Below are 17747 nucleotides of genomic sequence, written 5' to 3' on the forward strand. Positions count from 1 at the left end.
ATCTCTGGAACTCTCTGCCACAGAGGGTAGTCGAGGCCAGTTCATTGGCTATATTTAAGAGAGAGTTAGATGTGGCCCTTGTGGCTAAGGGATCAGGGGGTACGGAGAGAAGGCAGGTACGGGATACTGAGTTGGATGATCATCCATGATCATATTGAATGGCGGTGAAGGCTCGAAGGGCCGAATGGCCTACTCCTGCACCTAATTTCTATGTTTCTAAACCTACGTACAAACTCCGTACAGACAACACCCGTGGTCGGGTTCAAACCCGGGTCTCTGGTGCTGTGAGACAGTGGCTCTACCGCTGCGCCACCATGTCAGGGGTTATGGGGAGATGGCAGGAGAATGGGATTGAGAGGGGGAGATAGATCAGCCATGATTGAATGGTGGAGTAGACTGGATGGGCTGAATGGCCTAATTCTACTCCTGTTACTTATCAACTTGTGAAGGGATGCTAACAGTAAATATCTCGGTGCATCTCCAATAGTTGGGACAGTTGTCCTGAGACAGCCGCCTGTTAACATTGCTCCTGCTCTGGATGTTTAGAAATGCCACCCAGTTCGAGTACTTGGAAGAATATCCGATCGGAGCGCTCCCGCACCTTTGGCAAAACACCGGGAAAAAGGCAGAAAATGGACTGTTTGTTATTAACCTGGAATACGGGAGCAACTTCTCCAAACCCGAGGCAGATGTTTTCCACCCCAGCCGTTCCGTGGGGGACCCAAAGCACGCGTGGCTCTCCAACTTCCTCCACCCTGTTATCTACTTCTACAGACACATCCCGACAGGTCAGTGTTTTGTGTGTGCTTCCCTGTGTCCCCCTTTGGCTGCCTCAAATCCCCCTGCATGTCGGTGTCTTGTCTGACCGTCGATCCAATGGACGTGTCAACAGTATTGGGGGGAAAAATGGCCCCGAGGTACACAAATGATCTAATACAGAGGTTAAACATATTTAGTCGCCGCAGATTTGTTGGTGGGAGATCCTGAATGACTGATTGAGTTTCTTGAAGAAGTAACGGAGTTTGCTGACCACACCAGTGCCATTGATGTGGTTTACATGAACTCCAGTAAGGTCTTTGACTAGTCTCCCATGGAAAAGATACCCCCTGATCCCTTCAGCCAAAAGGGCCACATCTAACTCCCTCTTAAATATAGCTAATGAACTGTGGCCTCAACTACATTCTGTGGCAGAGAATTCCACAGACTCACCACTCTGTAAAAAATGATGTTCTCATCTCAGTCCTAAAAGACTTCCCCTTTATCCTTAAACTGTGACCCCTTGTTCTGGATTTCCCCAACATCGGGAACAATCTTCCTGCATCTAGCCTGTCCAACCCCTTAAGAATTTTGTAAGTTTCTATAAGATCCCCCCTCAATCTTCTAAATTCTAGCGAGTACAGGCCGAGTCTATCCAGTCTTTCTTCATATGAAAGTCCTGCCATCCCAGGAATCAGTCTGGTGAACCTTCTCTGTACTCCCTCTATGGCAAGAATGTCTTTTCTCAGATTAGGAGACCAAAACTGTACGCAATACTCCAGGTGTGGTCTCACCAAGACCCTGTACAACTGCAGTAGAACCTCCCTGCTCCTGTACTCAAATCCTTACTTGCAGAGTCACTGTATTAAACAACAGGGAAGCCGGCCCCAACGTCCACCTTGCAGAAACAAAGAACTACAGATGCTGGTTTATACCAAAGATCCTACAGCGAGCAAGATGGTCTACTCGACCAAAAAGACGTAGTACGTTCATGGGCAGATTCATGGGTAATTTACGGCCCCATTTTGGTAACCGGCTTCCGTCTCCGCACCAAAGATCCAAAAGGATAATAGTGCGGAGACGGAAGCCGGTTACGGAAACATCCTCGTAAAGATGACAAGAATGTCCTTCCTCTCCACAAGGCTAAAGGCCGTGGAATTTACAGCAGAGTCAGCAAGTTTGCAGAAGTAAAATTGATAGTTGATGGCGAGGAGGGTCGGCTTGATCTTCAAAAACATTGATCAGTTGTAAATTTGACAGGATAGTGGAGAGGGATCTTAATCCTGACTAATATGAAGTGATGCATTTTGGATGATCTAAGGCAGATTGGACATACATAATGAACGATAGGTTTGGGGGAAGTCTTTCTGTGGACCACAGATCTCCGATGGGGGCAGCATAGGTAGATGGGCTGATGGACGAGGCATACTTGTTGCTTGTCTTCATTAGCTGAGGCTTAGAATATAACAGCGTTGAAACATTGCCAAGGCCACGACTGAAATATTTAGGTCAGTCATAAGTGAAAGGAGTAGAATTAGACCATTCGGCCCATCAAGTGTACTCTGCTATTCAATCATGGCTGATCTATCTCCCTCCTAACCCCATTCTCCTGCCTTCTCCCCATAACCTCTGACACCTGCACTAATCAAGAATCTATCTCTCTCGGCCATAAAAATATCCACTGACTTGGCCTCCACAGCCTTCAGTGTCAAAGAATTCCACAGATTCGCCACCCTCTGACTAAAGACATTTCTCCTCATCTCCTTCCTAAAAGAACATCCTTTAATTCTGAGGCAACGACCTCTAGTCCTAGACTCTCCCACTAGTGGAAACATCCTCCCCACATCCACTCTATCCAAGCCTTTCACTCTCCTGTATGCTACAATGAAGTCCCCCCTCATTCTTCTAAACTCCACCGAGTACAGGCCCAGTGCCGACAAACGCTCATCATAAGTTAATTGTGTATAATTCTGATCACCATGCTATAATAAGGATGACATTTTACTGGAGATTCTCCAGGATGTTGCCTGGGAAGGAATGTTTCGGATAACATAGAAACATAGAAAATAAGTGCATGAGTAGGCCATTTTGCCCTTCGAGCCAGCACCGCCATTCAATATGATCATGGCACATCTAAAATCAGTATCCTGTTCCTGCTTTCTCCCCATATCCCTTAATTCTGTTAGCCCTAAGAGCTATTTCTAACTCTCTATTGAAAACATCCGGTGAAATGGCCTCCATTGCCTTCTGTGGCAGAGAATCCCACAGATTCACAACTCTCTGGGTGAAAACGGTTTTCCTCATCTCAGTCCTAAATGGCCTGCTCCTTACTGTTACACTGTGACCCCCTGGTTCTGGACTACCCCAACATTGGGAACATTTTATCCTACATCTAGCCTGTCCAATCCCTTAAGGGTATGGAGCAGGGAGGTCTACTGAGCTGTACAGGATACAACACTGGAGTTGCGTACAGTTTTTTGGTCTCCAAATCTGAGGAAGGACCATGTTATATGTGTCTTATGTTTGGTTTATACTCTCTAGAATTTAGGAGATTGAGAGGTGATCTTATAGAAACTTACAAAATTCTTAAGGGGTCTATAAGAGTGGTGAATCTCTGGAACCTCTCCAGTCAGCCTAAAGCCCTCGAGTCGATCCATAATTTCTATGTGAGCAGAGTTTGAGCATATGCTGGGTTTGTTTCCCTTGGAAGGTACCCAGACTGATGAGGATGTAGGTCATTGGATCTACTCTATCTATGAGAAGCTCCCACATGACAGAAGATGTCTAAGACTAAGTCATGATTTAAGGTGACGAGCCAAAGGTTCAGAGGGGATGTGAGGAAGATTTTTTACAGAGGATGAATGAATGGATTGAGCCTGCGTCTCTAGCGCTGTAAGGCAGCAGCTCTACCGCTGTGCCATCATGCTGCGAGATCATGTCTTCCACTTTATGGGCTTGAAGCTGACACTGAGAGCCAACATGTAAAGTATCCATTATTCACTCAATCAGGTTTTCCCTGGATTGAAAAACTAAACAATCACACAAGCCTGTGGCATGTGATTGACAGCAGTGAGCTAAGTCTCTCGGATACAGTACCTTGGTTGAAGTGTAGAGTTTGTCTGTGTGTGGGGAATTATGCCGGTCTGTCTTCAGAGTGAAACTCTTGCACCCAGAGTGGGCTTGTGAACGCGTGTGAGTCAACGGGGCGTCATTTACGCGACATCCTGAAAATTGGTTGTCACATCGTGACGCGCGCGCAGTGATGCACGGTAACGCGCGGCGTCCCAGGATTTTGGAATGCTCAAAATCCTCGCGCCCAACTGCATGACGTATCCCTTGCGCACGTTGATGTACTGTTGGCGCACGGACGTGCTAATGGCGTACGTGTACCGCGTGGTGACGCATGGTTACGCACGGTGATGCACGAACATTGTCTATGCTAATTTATTATGCGTCACCGTGCGTCAACGTCTGTAACCATGCACCGCCCGTACGCCGTCGGCGCACCATTTGCGCGTCATATGAGCGCCGCACCACGTGACCACCCGGGTATAAAGCGCGCATAGTTTTGAAGAATTTTCACTGGGAAAATCCTTGCCACGGAGATCGGACTAAGTACGAACGACATCACAAATGGCTCCCAAAAGAAGCAGGGCCCTCACGAGCACTTGGCGCGCGACTATCGTACCGCTAGACGATTTTCACGCGACAGTCGCACGTCAGTCACTACCGGCCTGTTGCGTGAATGAATGACAGACAACTGGCGCCCAAGTGGGACAGGCCCTTGAGTGTGTGCATGAACAGGGCACGTTGTGGGGGCACAGAGAAGGCAGCTCATGCTGACCAGGGGCGAGAGTAGATCGGCGTGCACCTTGTTGACTCTTTGCTTGTTTCCAGAGACAGAGATGACGCAGAGACCGAAGCAGTGGCCACTGCCGCGGCCGAGCAGCATCCACCACGTGGTGGAGGACTTCCTGACTGACTGGACCGCTGCACGAGCTCACATCCTGCCCCTGCGTCGCTTCCTGGAGACCTGCCTGCACACCGACCTCAGGAACTACTTTGCAGGTGTCACATCCTCTTGGAACAAAGTCACATCCTCGCGAACAAAACGCCCGTATCTCCAGCTGATCGCCCTAGGGAGCTGCCTCCTCCCCGGACAGTTCCTAAATGTTACTCAGTTAGTAGTTTTTAGTGGTAGAGATACAGCGCGGAACATCGCGGAGCCCTTCGGGTCGCCGGTTGGACCCAGTCCGCACCGAAATCCAGCGATCCCGGCCGCCCCACATTAACACTAACGGCGACACCATTGCCCGCTCCCCGCTGGTACAGCGCCACGCCGCCGAGACTCTGGTTCAATCCCCGCGGGCGGCGGTGGACACAAAAAGTTGCCAGCTGGAGCAACCCGCAGCGGGGAGTTGGCGGCCACAGGCAGCATCTCTGGAGGGAAGGAATGGGTAATGCCTTCTTAGTACTATGTTTACCTATCTTTTATACATACACGCACACACCCACTCACACTCACCTACACTCTTTCTCTCACACACTCACTCACTCGCACTCCCTCTCTCTCACACACTCACTCACTCGCACTCCCTCTCTCTCACACACACACACTTGTGTGAAGTGCCGAACATAGGCACAAATTGCTGAGCAACTCCTTGGGTCAGGCAGCATCTCTGGAAGAGTTCTATCTAATTATAAGCATTTTAGACAATAGACAATAGGTGCAGGAGTAGGCCATTCGGCCCTTCGAACCAGCACCACCATTCAATGTGATCCGGCATTTTTTTAACACGGGGTATGGGATTTGAAGAATACTTAGTTGTAAGATCAGAATTGATGGGAAAGATTTCATCCCTATGTGTTTCCATTGTCCCTGCAGAATCCTGCTTCAAGTTTGCCTTGACTCAACAGCATCTGCCGCCTTCCTGTCGCTACGGATACCTAAACGGGCAAGGGTTGCTGGGCAACGAGAGCTTGTAGCACAGGCTCAAGGAGGCTGCCATCTTTGTGGTGACCCCTAATGGGCAGAGGGAGAAGCCGGTGGCTGCAACATCCACCTCTGCAGCTGCAAGATGGTCTGAGCACCAGTGCTGCACTACAACCAGAGTGCACACAAACCTTCTCCTTGTTCGCAGGCCGCAGCGATTCCAGGAAGATTCCACGCTGCTGTTATATACAAGGGACTCGCCAAACTTTTATACGATGAAACAAAGCCATAACACTGCAAATAAGGGAAATTCAGACATTAAACAGAAAATGCTGTAAGTATACGTCAGGTCAGGCAGCATCTCCTGAGAGAGGAACAGTTTAATCAGAACCTTGCTGCACCTCTCCAGAGATCTCCCCGACCGGCTTAGATTTTGTGCAATGTAATATTTATATGTGAAATTCGAGCCAAAAATATCCATTCAGAGAGCAGGGAGACCGTTTTATATTATTAGATTTGCTACTTGTTGCAGGGCTAGCCTGAAACATCTTGAAGAAGTTTCTTATTGCAGATTTGATCCCGTTATATATAACATAGAAACACAGAAAATAGGTGCAGGAGGAGGCCGTTCGGCCCTTCGAGCCAGCACCGCCATTCATTGTGATAATGGCTGATCGTCCCCAATCAATAACCCGTGCCTGCCTTCTCCCCATACCCTTGATTCCACTAGCCCCTAGAGCTCTATCTAACTCTCTCTTAAATCCATCCAGTGATTTGGCCTCCGCTGCCCTCTGTGGCAGGGAATTCCACAAATTCACAACTGAAAACGTTTTTTCTCACCTCAGTATTAAATGGCCTCCCCTTTATTCTATAAAGTTGAGATTGCAGACTTGACGTTTCTGTACAAGTCAAATCCAGCTTTGAAACATTTTAAAGGCAGGATGTGAATGAAGTACAATAAATCCATCAGCGCCTCCCAATTGTCGGATTTTAATGTTTCAGCTTTATACCCAAAGGCACTAAGAGAGATTGTGTTTTGTTGAAGTTCTGTGTGGGCAAGCTTGTTCTCAGCAACACACTGCCTTCTTCTCCACATTCCAAAAGAGATTTAATGCAGTCTTGCAAGACTCCAAGGAATTCTTGTCTTTTCTTGTTTCTGTTTTGGGGGAACTTGTCTTTATCTCTAACCGGAGACCTCGTACGACGGGCTTTCTGGATCTGTGGTTGAACTCAGCTCGGCCCCAGTGCAAAGGGACAGTCAGACACGGCCTTGGACCTGCTCCCGCCAAAGATAGACACAAAATGCTGGAGTAACTCAGCGGAACAGGCAGCATCTCTGGAGAGAAGGGATGGGTGACGTTTCGGGTCGAGACCCTTCTCCAGACAGAGATTCAGGGGAGAGGGAAACTGGAGATACGGAAGGGTAAGGTGTGAAAAATGACAGATCGAAGCAAATGATGATCGAGGAAATGTGGAAGGTGGGTAAAAAGCTGTAGAAACTCAGCGGGTGAGGCAGCATCTATGGAGCGAAGGGATGGGTGACGTTTCGGGTCGAGATAGAAGTCTGAAGAAGGGTCGAGACCCGAAACGTCACCCATCCCTTCTCTCCAAGGCCGTGTCTGACTGTCCCTTTGCTCCATAGATGCTGCCTCACCCGCTGAGTTTCTCTAGCTTTTTGTCTACCTTCGATGTTTCCGGCATCTCAAACAAATGTGGAATGGTTCATTGCCGGCTATGGGGAAGATGACAATGAGGCAAGCAAACAGTAAAATGAATCAGGAGGACAGTGAAACTAGTCGGAGGACTAGGGTGGGGGGAGGGACAGGAGAGAGAGAGGGAAAGAAAGCAAGGGTTACTTGAAGTTAGGGAAATCAATGTTCATACAACTGGGTTGTAAGCTGCCCAAGGGAAATGTGAGGTGCTGTTCCTCCAATTTGTGTTTGGCCTGTCTCCATGCTGCCCTTCGCTTGCCGTCTCTCATCCAAAACAACAGCAGAGACATGTAATGCCATGAGGCTGCTGCAGGTGATGCTACTGAACTATGATGAACAAACGCGGGGACATTCTGGGCCACGTGCCAAGTAATCGGCTTGAAGGATATGAATCAGCAGAGGCTTGGCAAATGGAAAGGGTACAAGATGCCTCAGGAAGTCACATACGTCAGAGGGAAAGGTACCAGCCCAGCCGAAGCAACTTAATACAAGTGTTTTGGAACAAACTCTGAAGAGTGGGCAGCCAGGCAGGCAGGCAGCGGGAAAGTGCTACACAGTTCGAATGCGTCAGTGGGCCGAGGGATTGTAACACACATGACCCTAATTTGAGGAAGGACATTCTTGCTATTGAGGGAGTGCAGCGTAGGTTTACAAGGTTAATTCCCGGGATGGAGGGACTGTCATATGCTGAGAGAATGGAGCAGCTGGGCTTGTACACTCTAGAGTTTAGAAGGATGAGAGGGCATCTCATTGTAACATATAAGATTGTTAAGGGCTTGGACACGCTAGAGGCAGGAAACATATTCCAGAGGTTACACAAAAAAGCTGGAGAAACTCAGCGGGTTCAGCAGCATCTATGGAGCGAAGGAAATAGGCAACGTTTCGGCCCGAAACGTTGCCTATTTCCTTCGCTCCATAGATGCTGCTGCACCCGCTGAGTTTCTCCAGATTTTTTGTGTAACCTTCGATTCTCCAGCATCTGCAGTTCCTTCTTAAACGTATTCCAGATGTTGGGGGAGTCCAGAACCAGGGGCCACAGTTTAAGATTAAGGGGTAAGCCATTTAGAACAGAGACGAGGAAACACTTTTTCTCACAGAGAGTGGTGAGTGTGGAATTCTCTGCCTCAGAGGGCGGTGGAGGCAGGTTCTCTGGATGCTTTCAAGAGAGAGCTTGATAGGGCTCTTAAAAATAGCGGAGTCAGGGGATATGGGGAGAAGGCAGAAACGGGGTACTGATTGGGGATGATCAGCCATGATCACATTGAATGGCGGTGCTGGCTTGAAGGGCCGAATGGCCTGCTCCTGCACCTATGTCTATTGTCTAACCCAGGTGTGGTGCGTGTGGGTGACCAACTGAGTCAGAGCCCCCAGCCCTGATAACATCTGGATGGGAGGGCAGGCTGAACCAGTCCCTGCTCAACCCTCTGTGTGAGGGAACGAGAGGAAGGATACGGGCCAAATGCAGGCAACTGGCACTCACTTGATGTGTAGGAAAGAACCGCAGATGCTGCTTTCAACTAAAGAGACTCACAAAAAGCTGGAGAAACTCAGCGGGTCAGGCAGCAACTCTGGAGAGAAGGAATGGGTGACGTTTTGGGTCAAGACCCTTCTTCTGAAGAAGACCCGGAAGAAGGGTCTCGACTCGAAACGTCACCCATTCCTTTTCACCAGAGACACTGCCTGACCCGCTGAATTACTCCAGCATTGTGTGTCCATCTTCATGTCAATTTTGATGTTTAGTTTAGAGATATAGCATGGAAACAGGCCCTTCGGCTCACCGAGTCCATGCCCACCATTGATCACCAGTACATTAGTTCTATGTTATCCCAGTTTCGCATCCTACGCACTAGGAATGTGGGAGGAAACCGGAGCGAGCAGAGAAAACCCACGCGGTCCCAGGGAGAACGTGCAAACTCCGTAATCTGCTGTCAGGATCGAACCAGGGACTGATGCTGTGAGGCAGTAGCCGCTGCGCCACAGTACCACATGGCATGGACAGGTCGGGCCGAAGGGCCTGTCTCGGTACTGTGTCGCTGTTTGCCGCCATGGTGTCAAATCAGGAGCTGTGTAAACTGCGAAGGCTGAGGGAGGTACAGTACTGGCAGAGTACTTCCTGATCCCTCAGCGCTGCCAGCCCAATCTCCAAGATAGTCTCCTCCTCACAGTTGCCCTTGTTCACTTTCTCTGGCATTGGCAGTGGAGTGCTGGGCTGTAATCAATGAGGCAGTCTGTTGAAAGTGGGAGGGGTACAGTGTGTAGTCACTGGGTCTCTACACCAGCACCAGGCACGGTGCCATCACACCCTCGAATCCTGCCAGCCTCGTGGACATAGTGAACATGGTGTGATTTGTCTCTGCTTGCCCTGTCTGCCCACTTTTGCAGTGACTTCTGTTGCTCACAGTCCCCAGACGCACCATATGCTGACTTGTAGCTTGAAGTCTCATTCACACTGATTATGATCCGTAGTAAATGTTTTAAATCTAGCTTTCTTCTGCCAAGGGAACTCCACCTATTTCCTATTTGCTGCCCCCCCGCCTGCATATGGCCCTGGATGGATGTAAATGTGATCACAGGGTGAATCTTCATGTTGGGCGGCATAATGGCGCAGCGGTAGAGTTGCTGCTGAACAGCGCCGGAGACCCGGGTTCGATCCTGACCAGGGGGTGCTGTCTGTACGGAGTTTGCACGTTCTCTCTGTGACCGCGTGGGTTTTCTCCGGGTGCTCCGGTTTTCTCCCACACTCCAAAGACGTGCAGGTTTGTTAGTTAATAGGCTTCTTTAAATTGTCCCTGGTGTACAGGGGGGGTTGCACGTAAGGTCATCGGGTCAAAGGGTGTGACGCACGGAGCAGCTCAATCCATCTGGAGGACATGGCAGCCTCCGGCACACACTGTTAACACACGAAACGCGTACTTTCTTACCTGTTAAAAACCGCCAAAATGGGCAATTTTTGCGCTGTAAATAATTGTGGAGGGTGACTGAGCGCTCTGAACCAAATGCTCTAGTATCTTTGCTCTAAACCCGAGCACCAAGGTGTAAGCGGCCGAAAGAGCGCATCCCTCGGGACAGCCCCCAGGGTCAGCGGTTTCCAGCCACGGCCGCCCTCCGCCCCATCTCCCCTTGTGTGGCCGCACTATCACGGGCTGTGGGTCGGCAGCGGACACACGGGGAAGAAAACCCGGCAAAAGTCGCTTGTCAAAAGTGGGTTGGATAAATAATTACAGTGGAAATGTTTGCAGTTCTCTTGGGTGGAATGATGAACTGGAGAGTATTCATGGGGTCAAATTCTGGCAGGGGGTTTGATATAGGACTGTTAAATCTCTGTGGCCTTGTTTGCTCCAGTTCTCTTGGGTGGTTACACACAAAAAGCTGGAGAGTATTTTCATGGGGCCAAATTCTGGCAGGGATTTGTATAGGACTGTTAAATCTCTGTTAGCCTTGTCTGCTCCAAGACACGTTGGATGTCTGTCTTCTGTGGGTAATTATTTAATGAATTCCTTGAAGCAGAGAGGATGTGTTGGTGTGGGAGACAGACAGGGGATCAGAGACTCTCCAGTCCTGGGATGTCGCCGAGATTTACCCTGCGAGATTTAACGTGCATCATTGCTCAACTCTCAGTCCGACAAAGAGTGTGTTTGTTCTCTTATCTCACAGAGTCCAAAAAAACCCGCACGCCTCCCGGACTATAAATAATCGCAGCTCTGGAGAGGGGAGCCTGTCTCTCTCAAGGCAGGCTCTGGCTTGCCTTACCGTCTCCATCAGTCCGCTCAGCTTACAGTCTCAGTTAGCTGATCCAAGTTTGGTTCACGGCAAACTTCCCAGACTCCATGCTCCTGGGCTGGGACGGGTAGAAGAGAGACACGATGATGTACAGATGCTGGAATCTTCAGCAAAATATGAGCCTGAATCATTCTGAAGAAGGGTGCTAAATGGGAACTCCACCAGTCCCTTCCCTCCACAGATGCTGCCTGACCCGCTGAGTTCCTCCAGCACATTGCGTGCCGCCAGGCTGGGTACGATCCTTGGTGCGGGTTCCTGCTTCCAGTCACCTCGCCATGAGCTGGCTGACAGAGCTCGACGGGCAAGGTGACAGAGAGGGCTCTGTTGATGCCTGGGCCGCTCCCAATGTTGGGAGAGTCCAGAACCAGGGGCCACAGTCTGAGAATACAGGGGAGGCCATTTAAGACTGAGGGGAGAAAAAAAAAATTCACCCTGAGAGTTTTGGTCTCCTAATTTGAGGAAGGACATCCTTGTGATTGAGGCAGTGCAGCATAGGTTCACGAGATTGATCCCTGGAATGGTGGGACTGTCATATGATGAAATATTGAAAAGACTAGGCTTGTATTCACTGTATTTAGAAGGATGAGGGGGTGGTTTTATAGAAAGGTATAAAATTATGAAAGGACTGGACAAGCTACATGCAGGAAAAATGTTCCCAATGTTGGGCGAGTCCAGAACCAGGGACCACAGTCTTAGAGTAAAGGGGAGGTCATTTAAGACTGAGGTGAGAAAAAAAAAATTCACCCTGAGAGTTGTGAATTTGTGGAATTCCCTGCCACAGAGGGCAGTGGGGGCCAAGTCACTGGATGGATTTAAGAGAGAGTTAGATAGAGCTCTAGGGGCTAGTGGATTCAAGGGATATGGGGAGAAGGCAGGCACGGGTTATTGATTGGGGACGATCAGCCATGATCACAATGAATGGCGGTGCTGGCTCGAATGGCCTCCTCCTCCACCCATTATCTATGTTTCTATGATGTGTGGAGATAAGTCCCAGTGTGGGATGTACAGTAGTAGCGAGAGGAAAGACCAGAACCTTGTCTGCCTCCATCATGGACTCTTCTATGACATGTCATTGTCTGTCTGCATCTACTGCCGGCATATGTGTATTGCTAATAAAATAATAATTTGAATTTTAAAAAATCTTCTGTACCGAATTTGGTAAAAATGCAATTCTTGTGTCTTTTTTTTTAATTTGTAGAAAATACAGAAGAGAAACAGGCCCTTCAGCCCACTGAGTCCATGCCAATCATCACACATGTATCTACAGTAATCTCACTGGAGCGGACCTTGGCCCATGCTCTTCTACACTTTCTTCAACTGAAATGTTCCATCCCGGCCAATATCCCAGTGATTCTCTTCTGCACCCTCTCCAGTGTAATCCTATGGCATGGCAACCAGAAGTGCCCACCATATACTCCAGCTGTTGCTTAAATAATATCTTATAGAGTTGTACTCTCTGCCTTAGCTAGTGAACCATGTAATCACGTATGCCTTCGTCACCACCATATCCATCTGTGCTGTCACCTTCAGCAATGCTAGGAGTTTTACATTGAATTCCTTAATATTGTTGGGGGCCCTACCATGTTAGTCTTCCCAAAATAGTTCAGTATAGTTTAGAGATACAGTGCGGCAACAGGCCCTTCGGCCCACCGAGTCCACACCGACCAGCGATCCCCGCACATTCACATTATTCTACACTAGGGACATTTTTTTTACATTTATACCAAGCCAATTAACCTTAAACCAGTGTTTAAGAAGGAACTGCAGATGCTGGAGAATCGAAGGTTACACAAATAAACTGGAGAAACTCAGCGGGTGCAGCAGCATCTATGGAGCAAAGGAAATAGGCAACGTATCAGGCCGAAACCAGCATCTAAATAGGCAAAGTTTCGGGCCGAAATCCTGAAGGAAATAGGCAACGTTTCAGGACGAAACCCGGAAGGAAATAGGCAAAGTTTCGGGCCGAAATCCTGAAGGAAATAGGCAACGTTTCGGGCCGAAACCCTTCCGGGTTTCGGCCCGAAACGTTGCCTATTTCCTTCGCTCCATAGATGCTGCTGCACCCGCTGAGTTTCTCCAGCTTTTTTGTGTAACCTTAAACCAGTATGTCTTTGAAGTGTGGGAGGAAACTGGTCCTCAGAGAAAACCCATGCAGGTCACGGAGAGAATGTACAAAGGTACGTTCTCCTCGAACGTACTCAGGCTGGGACTATCCCATCGTTTAAGAAACAGTTGGACAGGTACATGGATAGGACAGGTTTGGAATGTTATGGAACAAGCGCAGGCAAGTGGGACTAGGGTAGCTGGGACATTGATGGCCATTGTGGGTGAATTGGGCCGAAGGGCTTGTTTCCACCCATAGCCAGGATCGAACCGGGTCTCTGGCGCTGTAAGGCAGTAACCCTACTGCTGCGCCACCGTGCCCACCATTAAATACATTAGGATTAAACATTAAACTATCTGCCGTTGCTCTGCACATCTTACCAATTGATAAATATCTTCTGGCAGTCGAGAGCACCCACCTCACTATTAACATAACCACCAATGATCATGTAATCTGCCCACTTGCTAATCATTCCTCTTGTGTTCATTCCAAATCATTCATGTAAATGACGAACAGTAAGGGAACCGGCACAGACCACAGGTGTCCAATCCCAAAATCAACTCTCTGCCACCACGTCTCTAAATAGCAACCAGTTCTGGGTCCAATATACCAGTGTGGTCTGAATACCGTGAGCTGTAGCCTTTAGGATCAGTCTCCTGTGTGGGCTGTACATTATTAATCACATCAATACATTTTTGATTCCTCTTTGAATAATTAAATCAAAATGGTCAAACAGAATTCCCCCCCCATCACTAAACCATGTTGATTATCCTTGGGGGGGGCACAGTGTCTCACAGCGCCAGGGACGTGGGTTCGATCCTGACCTGAGGTGCTGTCTGTACAGAGTTTGCACGTTCTCTCTGTGCCCGTGTGGGTTTTTTTCTGGGCATTCCGGTTTTCTCCCACATTTCAAAGATGTGCAGGTTTTAGGTTATTTAGCTTCTGTAAATTGTCCCTAGTGTGTGTAGGATGCGAAGTGCGATAATAGAACTAGTGTGCGGGTGAATGATGGTCGCCGTGCACTTAGTGAGCCGAGGAGTCTATTTTCACACTCTCAATAAATTCCATTCATCCCTGCCTTAACAAGGGTAGATTTAATCTCATTCAGAATCTTGTTTCTCAATAATTTTCCCTCTGCAACAGCAACCTCTGGTGACCTTGCGCGCGACCCAGAAAAAAAATCAAGGTCGAGATGACCTGCAACCTCCTACCACCTCCTAAACATATGTTGAAAACCTTCCTCGACTATGAAGAAAACCAGCTTCGACTAGACCTGCAACGAAAAAATGATCGATTTTTAAAACGGCAACCTATTTTTAGTCGAGGCTGGTTTTAATCATGATGAAAAAATAGCAGCAACCTAAATAGAAACATAGCATATAGGTGCAAGATGAGGCCATTCGGCCCTTCGAGCCAGCACCGCCATTCATTGTGATCATGGCTGATCGTCTCCAATCAATAACCCGTGCCTGCCTTCTCCCCATATCCCTTGACTCCACTAGCCCCTCTAGAGCTCTATCTAACGCTCTCTTAAATCCATCCAGTGATTTGGCCTCCACTGCCCTCTGTGACAGGGAATTCCATAAATTCACAACTCTCTGGGTGAAAAAGTTTTTTCTCACCTCAGTCTTAAATGACCTCCCCTTTATTCTAAGACTGTGGCCCCTGGTTCTGGACTTGCCCAACATGAAGCCTCGACCAGGCAGAAACCACTTTCGACCATTAGGGAGAGTGACCAAAACCTCCAGTGACCTCATGGAAACCTTCGGTGGCGGGCAAGGTCACCAGAGGTTGCTGTTTAGGTCTCCTAAGTGGGACAGGCCCTTTACTCAGCTGGCATCTAACCAGAGATTTAAAAACTCTGTCAGGACCTCAGTAATTGTCTCCCAGATTAACGTGTGTCCTTCACTTCCACCTTTCTGGGAACTCATTGGCCATGAACCTTCATTATTTCCTTTGTGGAACGTAGACATAGTTGCAAATATCTTCTCTCTGTGATTATGTCCGGAATTGCCTCTAACGAGTAGAGTTTTGAGCCAGTATCAAGTACGACAGCCTTGCACACTACAAACAATTCATCTTTGAATGATTAGCATTTGCACGTCTTAAACCATATAACAATTACAGCACGGAAACAGGCCATCTCGACCCTTCTAGTCCGTGTCTTCTCCGGGTGTACCAGTTTCCTCCCACACTCCAAACACATGCAGGTTTTCGGGAACATCGGGCCACCAGTAGCGGCGACTGCGGAGGGTTCAAAGGCCACGACCACGGGTGAACAAGATGAAGATGTTTCTATGAGAGAGTTAGATGGAGCTCTAGGGGCCAGTGGAATCAAGGGATATGGGGAGAAGGCAGGCACGGGTTATTGATTGGGGATGATCAGCCATGATCACAATGAATGGCGGCGCTGGCTCGAAGAGCCGAATGGCCTCCTCCTGCACCTATTTCTTATGATTGTAAATTGAAAGGAATGGAGACTAGAAGCTTTAAAGATCGGCTTGTGATTCTTTTCCAATTGCCTTCTTTTTCCCAAATAATAAACTTACAGTATTCCCCGACTTAAGGTCATAAGGAATAGGAGTAGAATTAGGCCATTCAGCCCATCAAGTCTATTCCATCTCTCAATATTGGCTGATCTATCTCTCCATCCTAACCCCATTCTCCTGCCATCTCCCCATAACCCCTGACACCCGTACTAATCAACTTGCATAAAGGCTACGTTCAGTGAACTCTTACGTAAGTCAGATTTTACTCATGTTGGAATCCCCATCAACTGTTTGAGGGTAGCTCACTAAGGGTATTAACTGTCCCAGTCCAGGGCACTTTCTCTGGGTAAGCACCCCCTCCATTCCCGGCTTGTTCCCGATGTATCGTATAGTGTGGTGGAAATCACAAACTGCCTTGAACGCACTACGATCTGAGTACAGAATTGTTTACGCAAGTGTAAGTTTATGCGTCATCATTGCATACGTCGGGGAAGAACTGTATTCAGAATAAAATATACAAAACAAGGTCGACATAAAATGCTCGAGTAACTCAACAGGACAGTCAGCATCTCTGGAGAGAAGGTGCATATATTTCTTCTCTCCAGTGATGCTGCCTGTCCCGCTGAGTTACTCCAGCTTTTTGTGTCTACCTTCGGTGTAAAGCAGCATCTGCAGTTCTTTCCTACTCATTCACAAAATCAAGAACAGTGCAAAAACTGCACAAATGAACACTGACTTCTCTAATTTCAGGTAGTCCTTACTTTCTCCTCCCCTTCCCAGCTCTCCCTCAGCTCTCTGGCTCCACATCTTCCGTTCTTCTGGGGGAGAAGGAAGGCTGAAGAAGGGTCTCGACCCGAAACGTCACCCATTCCTTCTCTCCAGAGATGCTGCCCTGTCCCGCTGAGTTACTCCAGCTTTTCGTGTATAATATATATATACACACACGCACACACTCACATATGCACACCTAAGAAACAAAGAATAATAGTGCAATAACAACAATAATAGTCTGTGTAGCTCAAGTCTGCGGATAGCAACAGGGTGCAGAAATCACAGTCCTTAGCCCAACTCTCGTTGCCACTAAAGCCGCACTCAGGGTGAACCTTCTGCTTTTAGCTGCACTTCACACCGGATTAAAATGTAATGTGAAATACTTTTATTGGATTAATTTAATTTCAGGCCACAGGCCGGTGACTTTCAATTTGAATCGTAGCGATGGTGATCCTGCTGCCTGGCAACCAGAGGTCAAAGTGCAGACAAGGTGCCTTGGGGAAGACTTTTTCAAAGGTCATTTAATTCGGGACAAACTTGACCCGGGGTCTGGCCCAGCTTCATGATCAAGTTCAAGTTCAAGAGTTTATTGTCATGTGTCCCTGTATAGGACAATCACATTCTTGCTTTGCTTCAGCACACAGAACATAGTAGGCATTTACTACAAAACAGATCAGTGTGTCCATATACCATGATATAAATATATACACACATGAATAAATAAACTGATAAAAGTGCAAATAGCAGAAAGTGGTTATTAATAATCAGAGTTTTGTCCGAGCCAGGTTTAATAGCCTGATGGCTGTGGGGAAGTAGCTATTCCTGAACCTGGTTGTTACAGTCTTCAGGCTCCTGTACCTTCTACCTGGAGGTAGCAGGGAGATGAGTGTGTGGCCAGGATGGTGTGGGTCTTTGATGATACTGCCAGCCTTTTTGAGGCAGCGACTGCGATAGATCCCCTCGATGGAAGGAAGGTCAGAGCCGATGATGGACTGGGCAGTGTTTACTACTTTTTGTAGTCTTTTCCTCTCCAGGGCGCTCAAGTTGCCGAACCAAGCCACGATGCAACTGGTCAGCATGCTCTCTACTGTGCACCTGTAGAAGTTAGAGAGAGTCTTCCTTGACAAACCGACTCTCCGTAATCTTCTCAGGAAGTAGAGCAGGAAGTAGAGGCGCTGATGAGCTTTTTTGATAATTACGTT

At 48.1% G+C, this 17747-nt stretch overlaps 1 protein-coding gene across 2 annotated transcripts in view; it reads left to right on the forward strand.

Annotated features, from left to right (window-relative positions):
* Positions 1–7252, forward strand: part of foxred2 (FAD-dependent oxidoreductase domain containing 2) — a 44298-nt gene extending 37046 nt beyond the window's left edge. The window contains exons 8-10 of one of the 2 annotated variants that reach the window (XM_055663061.1): positions 547–788; positions 4654–4824; positions 5642–7251. In XM_055663061.1, coding sequence (XP_055519036.1) covers positions 547–788; positions 4654–4824; positions 5642–5742 — 514 coding nt within the window. In that variant the 3' untranslated portion in view covers positions 5743–7251. Of the gene's footprint in view, positions 1–546; positions 789–4653; positions 4825–5641 lie in introns of both variants that reach the window. The other variant, XM_055663062.1, reaches the window with a different exon arrangement.
* The last annotated feature ends 10495 nt before the right edge of the window (positions 7253–17747 follow it).

Source organism: Leucoraja erinacea, chromosome 37, assembly GCF_028641065.1.
Source record: "Leucoraja erinacea ecotype New England chromosome 37, Leri_hhj_1, whole genome shotgun sequence".
NCBI lineage: Eukaryota > Metazoa > Chordata > Chondrichthyes > Rajiformes > Rajidae > Leucoraja > Leucoraja erinaceus.